Genomic DNA, 17745 nt, shown 5'->3' on the forward strand with positions numbered 1-17745 from the left:
ATATAAAAAGGATCTTTCATCATATATTATAGCTACAGATCTACAGTAGATAGATGTTGACTAGGTTGAAAAAAATCTTTATTTGTTAAATTTCTTACAGTTCTTTCCCCTTTAGTTGTTTGTTTTTTTTTTTAAATTCTGTTAAAATAATCATTACCCCAAAGGATCTGAATGCTGTATAGAGTTCAAAATCATTTCATAGTCATTGCTTTTGATTGGGAACTTAAATGGAAGAAAATTTAAACTTGGAACAAAAAGATTGTTATAGGCCATTTCAAGGTAATTTCCACAGAGAGTCTGTCGGTCTTTTGCTTGTATTATGAAAAGCGTTTGTGGGAGGAGAGAGGGAGTGTCCTATAGACAGACAGAAAGAGAAAGATTGTGATGTGGAGTCCCTCATCTGTAACGGCTGCATAACACAGATGTTGGGAGTCATCTGTCAGCCTGGCCTCTCTTGCTGGGCCCGAGCTGCTCTGGGGGGAAAAGAATTGGACACGGTGCTGTCACTTTTTACCCCCACTCACAATGGAGGGACATGCAAATATCAACCCCCGTTCTTGCCCTCTCTTCTTTGCCCTCCTCTTAGCCAGTCGTGGTGTCCTGTCTACTATCTGGACTGTGGCTAGGCAGAAAAGGGGGATGGGGGGCCGATCGCAGGCTGGTGTGGGGGGAAATGTGACATCAGTCCCATCAGGTCCTTCTCTTGCCACATATTAGAATTGGAAATGATGGGCTGCTCTCTCAGGCCTTGCCTGTCTTCCCATGGGTCTAGAGGGGACCCCAGTCCTTCTACCACTTGTCCCCCGAGAGAGTTGGTGCAAGAAGGGCAAGATAAAGAGGGAGGGAATGTGAGAGTCCTCTGTGTCCTTCTGTGCTATATTATGAATGAATTGGGATGTAATGATCACCCCCCTCTTTAAAATGCCATTCAGCTCCTTATATGGCTTTCACAGTGATGAAAGTAAAAGAATGAGCAAAACGGGGCAGATGCGGCTGATTTGCAAAAAAGAAAAGCTTAAACAGTAAAGTGTGAAGCATCTTTCCCCACTAAACACAATCAGCGCCTCTCTTTTATTCACACACACACATACACACACGCACAGACACAGTTCCCTGGTGAGGAGTCCCTGAACGTTTTTCGAATCGGGCCCTAATGTGCCGTTTTCATCAGCACTGAGGCGGGCTGCAATATGGTGCTGGAGCTCGCTCTGGGAATATGAATGTTGATTAAGCATGCGTTCAGCCTTTTGAAATTCTGAAGAAGTGTCAGAATAATGGATGTTGAGCAAATGTCAAGCATTTGTTAATTTCTCTGTTATTTGGGGTTTATCTAGCATGATCTTTGGAAGGAAAGCGCAGGGCAGGGTTGTTGTGGCATGTGCCATTGATATGATGATTTCTTGGCTACACTTTGTTTTTGATGGTAATATCTCAGCTCAGCATGAAGCTCAGGGAATTGCTCATTGATTATTTATTGTAGTCATATTGTTTACCTCTTTACATGGCGGTTAAAGGTAAGGATTTGATAACAGGTATAATATGGTGGAGAAAAAAAACATTAAATATCGCTTTTTTTTCCCAGTGTGTGGTATTTATTATTTGTTCACAGCTTTCAAGGGCTCATTGCCCACATTTTAGGTATATCAAAGTCTTGGCATATATGTATTCAATTCCTGGCTTGTTTCTCAGTTTTAACTTTGATTTCTACGATTGTCCCTGTGGAATCAATTGATTTTCTCTTTCCAGCTGCTGTGCTGTGAAGGTAGAACTCCACAAGTATTTTGTAGGCTGGAAGTGGCAATGACATTACCCAGAGACTGATCAAGTGCAGAGCCTGTGGGGCCAGCCCCGACAGCTTCCAGTGCATGGCCTCACACTTCTGGCTGCCCATATTGAACAAAACACAAACTGGCAGTTGGGGCTTAGGGGTACAACCCTTGAAGGCTGGCTAAATAATTCCACGCCTTTATGTGGTTAGATGAGCACTGGAAGGGTGAAGGGATGAATGAAGTGTTAGCAGAGAGAAGGTGTGGAAAGAAGAGAAGCTGAGTATACAACTTCATGTCAGGCTAAGGAGTTCATGAATAATAGATGTAATCAATTACTTGATTAGGAAGCAAAGGAATGGCTACTTCCTTCTCATATCAGAGGGATGTTGTCCAAGCACATTCCATAGAGTGCAAAGCCTTTTTGGCTCATTGGTCTAAAAACAAAGAGGTAAGCAGCTTGTTTTTGAGTTAGGCCTGATAGAAATTACATGGTCCCTTATCGTGAAGGTTAAAAACTGCATTTACTGGAGCGATAGACTGAGTAGGTCAATATTAGTAGAGTAAAACTATTGATATGGTACTCTAAGAATAAGAGCAGCATCTGCTGTACTGTATGCTAGTGTCAGTAGTAGTGTTGTCACTGAACCCCCCCAAAAAACATATGTACTCTGAGGGAAACCTACAGTTCAGCTGGGCAGTTATATCAGAGTCTCTAGCCTGGGGTTCTCTTTGCATACTGGAATCAATTGCAGACGAAGAATGAAACAAAATTGCCCAGAATGGTACAAGTTCCCCAGCTGCGCTTGGGGGAATAGGCAATTGGTCAGTGTAATGTGTTTCTTTGCCAGACCAGTGGACACTCGCCACTTGACGGATAGCATGAACCTCATTTTCTGTTTTCCATGAGAGCTTGCAGAAGCAGCAGTGACAGTAATTATGCTTTAACAATGGCAAAATACTATAGTTATAGCACGTCTTTGCACAGACGGAGTGGTGAAGATCCCTTGCTTTCAGGAGGAATCACAATTAGAGTGGTGATTGTAAAGGTTTTCTTGCTCTTTTTACCGCCATTATATAACAGCTCTGACAACTCAGGGCACCTCAACAGACAGAAATTTTAAAGATTGTAATAAAGTAAAGGAAGCTCAGTAGGGGTCATATTGTGCCTCTGCTAAAACCATTTCTGTCCATGGTCCCCTACAGCCTTGTAGGTTTGTATGGCCTGCTGCGGTAAGATTGTTGGGGGTGGGGGTTTCTTCACAGTACAAACTGGTGAGTCTTCCTTCAGATGGAGAAATATCTTGAAAATATTGTTTAAAAGTGACAAAAAAATTGCACAAAAATTTCTATAGCTTTCTAAAATGCAACAGTCATTATGTTAATTGTGCTTAAAAGGAAAAAAAAGCCTTTATACTTGTTTTTGCAGAACAAAAATTGCAAATATTTAAACTCTAAACACGTGCGCTCATTGTGCAAGTATTTGTTTGAAGCTAAATGACACACTGAGATTTGTGTTTGTTTCTATCCGTTGTCAGAATATATCACATTTATACATTAATGTATAAAGATTTTTTTTTTCAACTCATTTGTTTGGCTGCTGATGATGCTAGGCTTAGCTGAGAAACAGATGTTAGCATTTTGCCTATCAGCATGTGTAATTAACAACATTTGCATATCCAGCGTTTTAGCCCGTATTCAGCTGTATAAAATACTGATCTATAGCAAAGTAAGTGCTTCATATAGTATTGTCAGCACTCTTGTCTGAATGAGGTGTTTTGATGGTAAATAAACCTAAATATGTGAAAAAATAATGGAATTAAACTTCAATAATAATGTAATGTAGTATAGGTGTAGAATTTAAACTAAGCCTTATCCTCTCAGATTTCCTTGCACAAAATATTTCTTCCATGTCATTCCCTTCTGAAAATTGTTTCATCGCCAGCAGTAAAAATATGTGCTATTAGACAGTTCCATGCCCTGAAGAGTCACACCATTCAACACACTCTGCATGCAGATCCACCAAATGCTAAATACTGTCGCAGCATATGATACCAATGCCATTAGCCAGGTGGCTTTCATTACCCAAATTACAGCTATTGTTTATAATTAATTATTTGTAAATAGGAAGTTTCCAAATATAATTGCTAGTTTGAATTTCCCTCATCTCCTATTAATTAGGTTGATGGGAATTTCAAGGCTTTTCACTGTGTTCGTGTTTAAGGCAATGATACAGCCTGAATGCACAAGAAAATAAGTTAATGCAGCACTCAAACTTGAATTTATCAGATTCACAGCCACTGGGTAACCTAGCTTAATAGAGCCTGAAGTACTGACCAGACAGCCATACCAGTTCAGTGACAAAGTGAAAGTCCCTAATTGTTTTTAATTTAATCTGCTGCTTTACTATTTTGGGTGCCAGTGCATATTAATGCTCTGTCTTATGTTGTAAGGAAGGGTAATTAGGTTGAGAGTGAATGATTCCCTAACCACTCTTCTGTCTCCCAACCTTCTGTTTCCCCATGTTCTAAATTATATCCGAAAGGGCAGATTTTTTATTTTCTGCTTTTTACATAAAAGCCACTGTAAGTGTGCACTGCAGTGTCACAGACTCTTGTCCGTGGCTCTTCAAATTATATTTTGTGTGTTCTTTGTTTGATGAGATTGATTTTTTTTTTTTTTTTTAAGTAAGTGAAACAGCGATCAATGAACCCATATGTTGACCTTGGCAAGTGCATTAAAAAATAGCTTTCTTTATTTACACAATTCACAAAGGGCTCACGACTTCCTAGCTTTAGTCACAGAACTGTTTTAGGCTTCACTTTAGGAAGACAAGTGTCTAATATATGTTATTTTAAATATTCGTAGTCATTGTCAGTTACAACCACATCACCAAGAGATATTTAAATATTAGAAAAGGTGGAAAACCTTGTTACCTTATCATCTTATTTCAAAAAAATGTTCAAAGCTGTTTTATCATATCCTAACATTTCCATGTGTTGCATATTGACACTAAGCATTTGGCTGTGCGTATCATGTGTGCAATTCATAATAAAATGCAAGCTACAGGATTTGTTTAAGGCTAACAAAATACAGTCAGAAATGCAGCTGGTTTTAGAATAGTTAACAAATTGGGTTCATTTTTATAACCACTGAGACAGGACAGAGTTTCACAAACGCTTGTACTGTGTGGCAATGGGATACATGAATTATAGTAAAAATGTAATACTCCTGTTCAGTAGGCAGATCAAATCCTCGCTGTAAGACGGCAATTGGCTACATATTTTAGCATAAGGTGAGCTTACTGCGCCCAAGAGAGGACAGGCTGGATATACATTAATGTAAAGTCTGCAAAAACTTATTGTTAATGTCTGTTAAATAAAAAAAGGGGGATTATAGCAGCATAAAACTTGACAGACTCTATAAAATGCAAACAAGTCTTGGTTTTAATCCAGATATCTGCATTCAGCTCTTCATTTTGCCCCTTTTTAATGTTTTTCCTTTTTTTTTTTTAACTATTTCTTCACATCTCTAATTAGTTTAGTTCGAGTCTTGTTTTTGTGTCAATCTGCTTGAGGTAAAAATGAAAACACAAGTCCCCAAAGTTCTTAGTGTTTTTGAAACAGATATGTTTTCATAGATATTAAGCGTCGTTTATGTCCCTTTAAAGTTAACAGGCTATAGATTTAGCAATTAAGCAGTAATCATGCTCATTATAGAGAGTAATCCATTTAAAACGTAACAGATGTCTGGTCCGACAGGGGGATCATGATGGTCCCATGCCAACAATAAGGCTGTAATACTGTCGAAATGCTCAGGTGCAAGGTTGAAGTGTGGAAGAAATTTTTTCCCTCCCTTAAGTGTCCACATGTTGACAGTTGACCATTTAATGGCCCACTTAATTGCGGTGGCCCCTTCACCCCTAAGCATCATTATAAATTAATGCTGAGGGGGTAGACAATTTTTCCCCTCACACTCTGAGAACTTCCTTTGTCGTCTTCTTTACTTTTGTAACTTTGTGTGTGATGAGAATCGGGCTGCTTTAACATGTGGTGCTCGATTACACCAAAGTCTAGTATGTTTGATATGTGTGAACACTGTATACTGCCCCACGGGCATGGTACGATGATTTGTGTCCTGCTTCTTGATGAAGAGCCAAACTTGGGAGTGCACGAGACATACTTGAGTATCGTGTGCATCAGATGAAAAAATCTGTATCAAACACATGAGATGAGGTTTGAAGGATTGCACGACTGTGTGGACCGTCTTCATTTGCACACCCAAAACAAAACCACCAGTGACGTGAAATACTGCTCAACTTCGGAATACTTCAATAACATTATCAAGTTGTTAGAACTGTTGTGTCAGTAAGATTTGGTGCATGTTTTATTTTGCATATGGTGGTTGGGAAATAAGCAGGGAATTGAGGGGGGGGGGTCGCAGTTGTTCTTGGACAGTGTACAAATTAATTGTACCTAATGTGGAAGTATCCTTAGCTGTTCTTCAGCTACAGGATTAAAATTGTTTAAAAGTGGTGTCTAGGGATCCCAAGAGGACTTCTTTGGTTCATCATAACAGGCTGAACTATTCCAATGGTTAAGATGCTTTCTTTAAAAAATGGTCACAGACAGACATTCCAGACAGAAATCAGGATTTGACATTCTTCTGGCTTTGTTTGCATGTCACAAGGGTATTTTACGGTTTCTAGTGAGTGATGTCGGTGTCCTGTGTAGACTCAATATTTTAATACAGATTGGAAGCTTCAGCTTCTCATGAGTATTTACATACCATTCCCAGGTGACTTGTAATGAAAAGTCCATTAAATTTAACAATCAAGTGTACTGAGTGCAGTATATGGAGACATAAAACCACTTGTGAAAATTACGGAGCAGTTTGTGGGTGTGTGTGTATGAGAGCACACATGTTTCTTTTTTTTTTTTTTTTTTTGTGATATGCAAGCTGAAGATGTGCACAGTCCAACTCCTATAATTTGTGTCACTCATTTAAATATCTGTAACTCTAAGGACACAATGGCAGCTAAGGTGGGTATCGAATGGGCTGCAAGTCCCTGTTGGAACTGTCTGTTTTCCGGGTTTGCCTCTTTGCCAGGTGTTTGACATTGACTGGAGCTGGAGATAAATGTAGCTTATGGCAACCCATGGAATTGACTGACTCTCGGGAGTCACATATAGTGAAAGTTTCCATTTCAAAGCCCATCCGTTGCAGTGGGAATGATATAGAACGGTCCATATGCTATCAAAGAAAGTACTTTTTTTTTCTTATGCGTGTCTACATGTTGTCATACACAAAAAAAGACACTCACAGTAGTCATCCACTTTGCAGATTAAAGTAAAAAGCATACACTTGGGTCAACATGTTTCTTGGAGAAGAAGAAGATTTTCATAAAAAATGTTTTTACACCACAACAATGGATTCACAATAAGACAATCCAGATATGATTGTGTAGCATTTCAGCTTTAATTTCATGGGTTTACCTAAAGTATTATATAGGAATTACATCCACCATTTCCACAATTGGTCATTTTTCACAAGCTCAGAAATTTAGCATTTGGTTATGTCCAACTGTTCCAGCTTCCACATATTTATAGTCATGCTAGTTTATCCACTTACTTTTAAACCTATGAAAACTATGACTGTAATTGCTAGTGAATACCACGCTTTACTCACTAGTTAAATATTGAACTGTGTCAATTATTTGCATAGATATAAATTTCTCTTCAATTTTGTTATCTTTAGGTTGGTTGGAGTTTTCTTGCCATCGTGTTACTTTATAATAGCAGACTCTGCACTTGAATTAAGATTAGTTTAGCACTTTCCTGGAGAGACAAAGGATAGAGGAAGATGCTACGTATTAATGACTAAATGAAAAAAACAAAAATGAGCTATATTTTTCTCATCTTTCATACCCCACACAGCCTCCCTTTTTTTCTTCCCCCACACCATCGTAGCAGGAATCCTTTTGTCAGAGGTGTTCATCTGGAACAACTTTGCCACACTTGTTTTCATGTTCTTTTAGATTACAGGGCAGCTGGCCCCAGCTTTGAAGCTCCCTTCTCCCTTTGTCTCTGTGCAATGCACTCTGGTAATTAACTTTGTCCTTCTTTTATTTGTTCCAGTCACTCGCAGTCCACTCTTCTGAGCATCTTCTCCCTGGAGTACCAGGTTAGAAGTTTTCTTCCTTTGTGAGCCCTGACAGGTGCCTAATTGAATGATGAATGTCCCTTTATTTCTTTGTAATTGAACTGCCAGCTTTCTGATTGGTTTGGAGGATGTCCCCCCCTCACCATACCCCCGTTTATTTCGCCCCACACCACCACCCCCTCCTCCTTCTCACGTTCACGTTGAGGGCCTTTGCCTGCCTGAGCCTCAGTGGATGTCTGCCAAGCCTTCCCATCCATCTGTCTAATAACATCTAGCCCCTGCTTATTTGGTGGACCTGTAATAAATTATGCTAAACCATTATTATTCTGACAATAATAATTTCCCCGTGTAGTGCGGCTGTGTGTGCTAAATGTTTGCTGACTCGCACTGTCACTGCTGCTTTCCACGGCTGACAGTGGATGATGATAAATGGCCACTGCCGCCAGTGGCAGAAGGCAGCACAAGCAGAAAATGGAGTCATTTATCATCCCACTGACAGGTGTCAGTCACACTGCCCGTCTCTGTGGAATTACATTTTTTTGTGTGTAGTAGTTTTTAAATAAGTTGTTTTTAACCAGTGCTCTTCCGCTATATCCCCTGTTCTCCTTCTTCTCGGCAACGATGGCAATTGAATTGCATAGAAATGTCAGGGTGTGAAATGTGGAATAATGTCATTGTTTGATCAAAAAAGGAGAAGTGAATACAGGGTTTGAATCAAGAAGGTAGATGGAGATAGCTGGTTTGAACGAGAGTGCCTTGGCACAGTTTGACCCTTACCAATATCATTGAAATTAAATTGCTGCTGCAATTGTTCATAAAGAATAGAGCATGGAAGAGAAGCCAAGGGTGAACAAGTTAGCATTTTAGTCAGGTCAACCGGAAATGGACATGCCTATGTGTATGTATCTGTGTGTATGTGTTAATTGTTTTAGCTATTATGATTATTATGCCATTAATCTTCATTTTTCTTCATATAATTAATACATTTAAAGAAATGGATCAAAAGGACATTCTCAAGACACCATGTGCCGGATGTTATTGAAAGCTACTACCAAAGGTATTGTGTTTCCGTGCTTTATATTGTTTTGTTTTCTTCTGTTTTCTTTCTAGATCGTTCTCCTTCTTTATCGTTTTCTCATCTCTCTTACTGTTTTTCTTCTTCCTTTAAATCGTTCACCGACCCCTGTGTGTGGCCTCCATGACAATTATAATCTCTTACAAACAAATCACCACCCACAGGATTCATTCCCGACCCCCACTTGCACCTGCTAGGCTAAAGCTCTGTTCTCCGTGTCAAACTGAAAGCAGGAAAGTAAATAAATAAACCAACCATTGGACATTTGCCTTACACACAGGCTTATGATGGGATGATTATCTGTAATTCAATGAGCATGGTTAAATTTAAAAAAAGAAAAGAAAGAAAGAAAGAACTGAAAACAGACTGTATTGGGAAAAGCCTCTTTGCATATTGCAATTAGCCTTTATCTAGCTTATTAGGCCACTGTTCTGGAGAAAATAAAGCTGGATAATGCACTTCTAATCTACTTACAACAACAAACCTCTGAGATGATCTGGGTAAGATCTGAAGTGTGTTGCAGATTTAGCTGGCGAGGGAAAAAAGGCTTTTTGGGCGGCAGGGGTTAACTAACTATCATATGCTTGTCTGGCTTCTTGGAAATTTGAAGCCCTTCAAGCAGTGCTGTTTTAACCACACGGAGCCTGCCATATGCCACCCAGGGCAAAGTCATCTGGGACATTAGCATGTCTTGGCTAGCCCGATCTAGCCCCCTTCTACCCTTCTGTCTGCCTTTGTGGGTCATGTTTTTTTTTTCACTACTCTTGTTATTCTTTGTTATAATGAAGGTATCTGAGTGAAGCCAAGGCACAGCCTACTGCTCCTGTCCTGCTTGAATTGGCCAATGAGGTAATGGCATAACTTTTTTTTTTTCTGTCTTTTTACTTGCCAATGAAAAACACATCTGAGTTTATCCTTTATTTTTTCTATAAATGGATAGATAGCAGTTGGCTGCAGTTTTTGATTTTCTTCCTTGTCTGTTAGTCATTATCAAAATTGGTAAAATGGTTGGCTCAATTATCAATTATTTAATGTAATTAGCGCTCGGCTCCATTAAGCAGATGTGAAAATACTTTTTCTGTTTTATTATGTAATTTTCCAAATTGCAGTTGAGGCAGAGTTGATACAAACTGCGGACAGGTGAGACTGGGGTCATTAGTTAATTCCTCTCTTTATTATTTGATCTGTTATTTTCTTTGCAAGTTCAGTGAAGAATTTGTAGTCTTGTTGATGTAGCAGCAATTGTTTATGTGCAGCTTAAATCCATGTCATTCAGTGGTACAAAACTCAGGTAGGTTGGAAATTCATGCTGTAAGAAACCTGTTTCTTTCAGAATTTAAGTGATCACTTATATTTATTATATTTTAAACCTAGTTAGTAAATGTTTGCTATTTTTAGGGTAATGCCAAACTCTTGTTAAGTGTTCCAAAATATAAATCCAACTATACTATAGTCTCAATACACTACATCTTAGATGGTTACATTACTTCTTACTGAATGAATGAAAATCTTTGCATTCATTTTTTGTAAGTTCACGACATTTTTCGTCTTACAGATTATAAAGGAAGAGAAAAGGCCCGATAACCTTTTTAAACATTTAAATTTGCATTTGAATTTTGATTGGCGCGTGCACTAGGCAATGAAATTCGAGGGTCTCCTAATCTAAAATCACAGTAGTTCACATGCATCAGTGGTACCTCAAAGCCAACTGCCATTATTCATTCTCCGTTTAATTGACGCTTGATTTTTTTTTTTTTCTTGAAAGGATCCAATTCAGCTAAGAGATAACTGTCTATGAACCATTTAACTGTCATCTTAATATGCTACTTAACATCTAAACCAAGCACTCATGGTCTCCCAGACTGCTAATTGATGTAGTTTCATGTCTTTATGAGACAATATATCTCCAACAGAGGAAAATGATTAACAGTGATGAAAACTATTCATAGATATTTTTTTGCCCTTAGAAGAAGCTCATGAAACAGAGATGGACTCAACATTCACTGTTTCTATCTTTATGGGAATTTTATGCAAATATTACTTGAATATGGCATTAGAACAGGTGCAGTTGTGCTGTACTGTGCGACCCATTTTGGTTTACAGTTTGATAAAACCAGAGTTTTAATAAAAACGAATTCTTTTTAGGCTCTGTGATTCTTAGTCACATGTTAAACTCATGAAGGTATGTGTGTTATAACCAGGGAATGAAGATGGACTCATGATTAATATGAAAATTAGGGAGATGCATGTACCTCAACTAATCAGGTAGTCTTTATTCAGGCTGAGCCTGCATTGGTAATGTTGCCATTTTTCATGTGTCAGCTCTGATGCAGGTTACCAAGAATCTGATTTTCTCTGGTTATTCAGGGTTCGATGGTTTGAGTTGTGAGCCGGCCAGGAAGCACAGAGAGAAAGGAGGGAAGGGAGAAAAGAAAGTGAGGGGAAATTAGAAGAATTAGAGAGAAGAAAGAAAGCTACTGTAACTGCAGGTTACAAATGCTAAGTCAGAGTCAGTACTATCAGAGGTCTTAATGAAGATGTAAACTCTTTGCTCACCCCTTAATTATTATAGACATGTTAAGCTTTTTTTTTTTTTTTTTTTTTACTAGCTGCCTTCTTAGTGCAATATTATGGAGATGTTAACAAATACTGCTGTGGGTAAAAAGACATTGTTTAGACAGAAGCATCTCTGCTCCCAGCGTTACAAGGAAGCATCACAGAAAAGATGAAACACTCCATTCTCACTGCAAGCTGAGGGCAAATTCACTTTTGGTCCCCAATTATGCTAACAAGAGGAAAAATGATCTTTGGCTGGAAGAATGTTGTTTCGTAATGAGCTGGCTAGGAATGGCAAAGTCTTCAAGCAATGTTTTAATTCCCTCTATACTGAGTAAGCTGTGAATTTTAGTAGTGAATGACTTAATGCATCTTCTTTTATTCGCCGTATATTGTTTGAGCATTGGCCAAATGTAGACCTTGGAAAAATATATCTTATGCTAATGCAACCATATATATTTTTTGTCATGCTGTTCTTTATAATAACTGTTGTATTTTTTTAATATGTTAATAAAACATTGTAATAATAACAACAATTTTAGTATGTAGGAATGTATTGCACTGATCAGAGAGACACATTCACCATCAGTCGTTCGTGCTCTCTTACCTGTCAACTTTTCTCCTTGCACTCGACCATAAACACTGCTCACCTCTAAGGTGTGTTTGTGTTCAAAGAGTGCTGCTGCCATAGGTTCTTTCCTTCCTATTAAGGACTACATTCCCACCATCCCTCAGGTGTGTCCTATTGGTTCCTATAGTTTTGCCTTGGTGATCATTCTATGATTAAAGCTCTCCATTGTCTCTTGCCTGGGCACAGTATGTGCTGCTTTTTCTTTCAAGATGAGAGACTCAGGTTGTCTGTTTGACAGAAGGAAAGGCAATTCAGCCAGGTAGCTTGGCTGTGTAATAAGCGATCTCTTGTTCCTGTGGGAAAGGTTGATGCAAAGCAATGCTTTCAAAGACCAATTTGCACGCGGATTGTCAAAAGTAAGGTCAAGGTTTTGAAACGCAATAATATAATTTAGAGCCATTACGATCATTATTATCTATGTGACATCAGCCAAAGGTAAACTGGCTGTTCAATTTCAATGTCGTAAGTCTTAGGCTCTTTAAAATATGTTTGCACTTCCAGCTGGATATATGGGATTTTTTTTCTCAAGCAATTCTTCAGAGAGGAATATAAATTCCACCATCTTTTAAGTGAATATTAATTCCTCATTGATAGTAAAGTCTGTTTTTATTTAAGCTGCTTGTCTTTTCTGTTGATTTTTTTCTTTCCTTTTATATTTATTTATTTATTTATTTATTTATTTTTTTAAATCTGTGTAAAGGTGGATCTGTCTCCTGCGCTGATGGCTCGTATCATCCTGGACAGGTTTCTTCAGGGCCAGGATGGTGGAATGCGTGAGTAACACTTTTCCATTTCTCACTCTGTCCTTTCTATCATTCTCCCCATCAGTCTTAATTGTAGCACTTTGTCTTTTTAATCCCTTTCTGTTTGAGTCCCAATTCCAGTCTAGCTGCTGTATTTTCAGCCTGTCAAACCCTAATGAGAGATAGACCACATTTAGTAGTAGCTGCATCCCAGGGCACATGACTGGCAATTAAGTACTAGGAGGACCACCCACCTCTCAACTGCAGTGTGGATCAATGGTAGCTCACCTCATCAGTGTTATTTATAACACCCCTGATTTCTTCCCTCAGCCTCCTTCATCCCCCAATGCATCCATCTATCGCTAGCATTCTCCTCTTCTCTCATTCCCTTCTCTTCCTCGCTGCCTGCTGGGGTCTGCAGAGGAAATTGAGTTGAGGGAAGACTGTGGCAGAAAAAGCAAACCATTTCTAGGTAGTGCTGATGGACACACTGTGGGAGAACAAAATTACAGACACAAATATTGTTGTTGAATGTGTCAAAGATCTTTTCCAGAAATTGTGGGAATTGTTGCCCATGTGTAGTCTGGTTAGTGTCTTTCTCCTGTATTTGTCCAAAATTCCTGCGTTTTACCAGTTTTAGTCACATTGTTAATTTATAACAAAAAATAAACAACTCCCATCCCCACACTCTGGAACTTCCAGTATCACACATATGCATATTATTTTAGTGGGTCTATCCCGAGGACTTTCTGTCTGTGCAGTAGTCACTACTTTGAGAGCGAATCACATGATGTCAAAAAGACGTGCTTCCAATTTAATCAAGAAAGAGATTAAAGTGGATGTGTGTTATTTTCAACTTCGCCACAGCACAGCCATTTGTCAAAGTCAAAGATGTGATTGCTTTGGACCCACCGTTATCCGCTGCCTGTCAAAATACTAGTCTGAGCTGCTTGTAGAACAGGGCATTCATCCACAAGCACTATGTCTCAGATAATGGCACACTGCATCTGTCCATCTCCATACAGTGAAAAAATGTTTTATTATTGCTCAGAATAGATTTGTACCAGATGAAATGTTCTAGAAAATCCTTGTTTAATTTTGAGCAGAGTTACAGGCGTACAGCATCTCACTTTTTTGGATGCTAGCAAATAATATCATGCTCCTTCAAAGAATAATTTCACATGCAATGCATGTTGTAAATATTTGCATAATATATTATCTAGTGAAATAGATAATATATATATTTATATATATATATATATATATATATATATATATATATATATATATATATATATATATATATATATATATATATATATATATATATATATATATATATATATATATATATATATATATATATAGTGCAGTAATTTGTTTCCACAAAGAAACAATGCAAGGATAATTGTCTTTCCTGACAATTAGCTAACAGGTTGGTTCAGTGCTATTGGCAGGCATATCTTTCATCCTCCCTCCAGCCTCGGACAGATCTCCAGTGTGCTTGTGTGTATTTGGGTGTTTTAGTCAGACTCTAGAGGAAGGGCAGGCAGGCTCACTGCAAAGATCAATAGACTTCTAAATAAGGGACATTACCTCCAACAGGGTGAGTGGCTTGCCTTTGCCTACCATTGTCGTTGTTTTTTTTTTTTTTATTCCTCTTCTCTTTCCCCTTGCATTTAAGAGACACATGAATGGGGCCTTTGGGACTATGGAATATATGTACAATCACTAGTGCCGGATCAATACAGAGTTTTAAATTGTTTTTGTACCTTCCTAGTGTGTGGGGTTTTTTTTGGTTTGCTTTTTGCTTGCTTGTTGCAACCCCCTATCCCCCACCAATCCCACATCGTCCTTCCCACTAGCTACCCACACTGCCACACCTCAACATGACAACAGCACCAGCAAACTCCATCCCCCTTCCTTGAAGCAGAAATATTGGAGAGTGTTTCAGTCAAGCAAAGTGAAAGACTATCTGGTGATGCTTGTACATGAATCAATACAGTCAAAGCAGTTTTATTATGTATTGAATGCAATATCAACATCCATAATGGTCTTTGCTTCTTGTCTTTTGAAGCTGGGCAATAGGGAGGGTCACTTGTTCACCCAAATGACACAGCTTTAGTATATACACCAGAATTCCTTGCAGGGTAGTACTTTCTTTGTTTTTCTTTCCAGACTTGTATCCAGCTTATGTGTCAGGGTTGTGAATATGATAGAAAAGTTTTATGAAACTATTAATAAATTTAAAAAAAAACTTTTTTTAAGTCAAGTGGTTATTATAAGTCTTTTTATTGGTTAAATCTATGTCTGTGTTGTTTATATAAATATACTGGATACTATATTTCATTTTATGAAAGTATACATAATGATAATAAAGCAAAATTGTATTGTTTTTAAATATTCAGTAATCTTGAGGAATACATTTTTAAATGATTACATTTTTTGTAAATATTTATACATTTTCAAATATTTCAAATAAGTGATTGAAAAAAAAAATGAAGATAATAATTTCACTGAATTTCAGTGAGCATGAATGTGCCAGCTCCACACAGAGACTCCCTCGCTGGCTGATGGATTCAAGTCGAGGACCTTCTTGTGAGGTCACAAGGGGTCATGCCTGCCAGTGCATGGGTCCTCTCATGTACTCCAGCTTCCTCTTACAATCCAAAGATGTGCATCTTAGAGTAACTGGTGATTGTAAATCGGGTATACATGAGAATATGAGCATGAATGGTCCTCTGTCGCTGAGTTAGCCCTACGATTGACTGTCAACCTGTCTAGGGTGTGCCTCATTTCACGCCCTGATACCTGGGATAGGCTCCAGTCCCATCGCAACCCTGAATTGAATAAGCAGAAGAAGATAAATGAATGTGTGGATGGATGGAATTGCAGTGAATCCCAATAACGACAATTACTAGAGCTGAACTAACAATTGTGCATTTTAAAAGGTTTGCATTAACAGGAGTGGTAGGGACAGATCTCATGAAAACATTATTATAGGCACAGCTAACACATCTCAGCCCAATGAAAAGTTCTGTAAATGAAAGTATAACACTGCAGAGAGCTATACTGTCATTCCTATTCTGTATCATTAGATACAGGATGGTCGTATCTAGTAGTAGATTCAAAGTCACAGCAAAAACACTGGGGGAGCCAATGCTCTGTCTTCTCCCCCTCCTGCTATCTCTTCATCTTTCTTTCTATTCCTCCTTTGACAGGAGTTGATGTGCCTCTAGATTTAGACATACTTTTTGAGGAGGCAATTTTGCTAGCTATTTGACCTTTTCCATTTTCCCAAGGCCCAGCTCCAGATTAGATTGCTACTCCATGTTTTGTAACTATGTGATTCGACCGCCTTTAAGATTTATTGTCACATTCCTTTACAGAAGCCTTGTACGCAAGGTTATAAATGTCCCGTGTTTGATGTTAACACTGTGAGAATCTTAGTGTCTACTATGATCCTTTGGTTACTTGACAGGATTTATAATAACTTTAATGTTTCTCAGATAAAACGTGTTGATAACTGAATATTGTACTGGGTCTTATCGGAGCAAATTTTCAACGTGGTCGCTATGACTGTTATGGTCCCTTCCCTCTTGTGTTCAAGTGCTCCTCTCTTCTCTGTTACACCTCTCCAATGTGCAGAGATGGGGTGTGTATATGAAGCCTTTTTTTTCCAAATAATGAGAGCAAGGGCACTTCATTAGCAAGACGGGAGGGAGTAAGGAGGCAAAGACAGCATGAGTGTTAGTGTGTGCATGTGTGTATGCAAGGGGGCGGTTGCGAGGGAGGTAAGCAGCACCGTGGTACTTCACTTGACAAGTATACTAATTACTCCTTTTCAGCAGAGAAGCTCCAGTCAGCCTCTGCCACAGTCTAATGGCCTGACCTGGGAAGCCTTTCTCCATAGCAGTGCCTCCCCAGATCTACTATTACTACACACACACGCACACATACACAGAGAAATGTGGAGTCTCATCTCACCGCTATCAGAAGGAATCAGGTGGAAGCAGATCAGTTCTGCCCCAGTAACCTCTTCAGGGACCGAGTTCCTCTTGCACAGGAGATACCACCTCATATCATCAACTAGCACCTACACACCACCACAGATAGTTTAAAAAGAAACACATACCCCCCACCCCCTATCTCCCACTCTCTCTCTTTCCCATCTTCTGTTTTTTTTCTTTTTTCTCAGTGCGGGGGGATAAATTTAAAAGGAGTAAATTGGAAAATCAAATGAGGGCTTTAGGCAACCGCAGAGATTTGCAGAGCTGTCGGCCAGTGTTGGAGAGCCTCATCCATCATGTCCCACAAGTAGTCAATTCCTCTAGTATCTGTAAATGTTTTCAGATATTAGCCAATTTATATGCTCCGAGATTCATCATGGAAAATCAGCTTTAGCGGTGCACATTATCAGGACCTGTCTCTCCCTTGCTCCATGAAGTTTGATGAACGAGTGCCCCTCCACAGCTCAATGGCTTGCGCATGGGGAGTGTGCGGGGGTGTGGGCATATAGAGGAAATGGGTAACTGCCCACCCCCACCCGTGGAAAATAGTGGGTTTTTTAATTAATAAACAAACTTACAAAGGAGCTCATCAGTGTCAGGGGTAATAACAATCGTCATCCGTTATTGTTTATTACAGTCCTCCCTCAACAAATGTTGCTATTTAATGAGGTTTCTCTCTGTTTTTTTGTGTTTGCGATAATGACTTTTTCACCCTAGTGGAGAAAAGAGGAGTCCCAGTAGTTACAAATGAAAGAAAGTAAGCAATGAGAAAACATGCCAAGGTTCTGTTGCCGTTACCTTG

General features: G+C 38.8%; 1 protein-coding gene across 3 annotated transcripts in view; it reads left to right on the top strand.

Annotated features, from left to right (window-relative positions):
- cdin1 (CDAN1 interacting nuclease 1) overlaps nucleotides 1-17745 on the top strand; it is a 51090-nt gene that overhangs the window by 2482 nt on the left and 30863 nt on the right. For all 3 annotated transcript variants that reach the window (XM_086275453.1, XM_086275454.1, XM_086275452.1), the window contains exons 3-6: nucleotides 7904-7949; nucleotides 8921-8985; nucleotides 9792-9852; nucleotides 12891-12963. In XM_086275453.1, the coding sequence (XP_086131579.1) occupies nucleotides 7904-7949; nucleotides 8921-8985; nucleotides 9792-9852; nucleotides 12891-12963 (245 nt within the window). The remainder of the gene's footprint in view (nucleotides 1-7903; nucleotides 7950-8920; nucleotides 8986-9791; nucleotides 9853-12890; nucleotides 12964-17745) is intronic.

The sequence above is a fragment of the Aulonocara sp. 'chitande type north' Nkhata Bay genome, linkage group LG19, assembly GCF_057382095.1.
Source record: "Aulonocara sp. 'chitande type north' Nkhata Bay isolate Kocher_YH1m ecotype deep benthic linkage group LG19, A_spYH_male_GT1.1, whole genome shotgun sequence".
In the NCBI taxonomy this organism is placed as follows: Eukaryota; Metazoa; Chordata; class Actinopteri; order Cichliformes; family Cichlidae; genus Aulonocara; species Aulonocara sp. 'chitande type north' Nkhata Bay.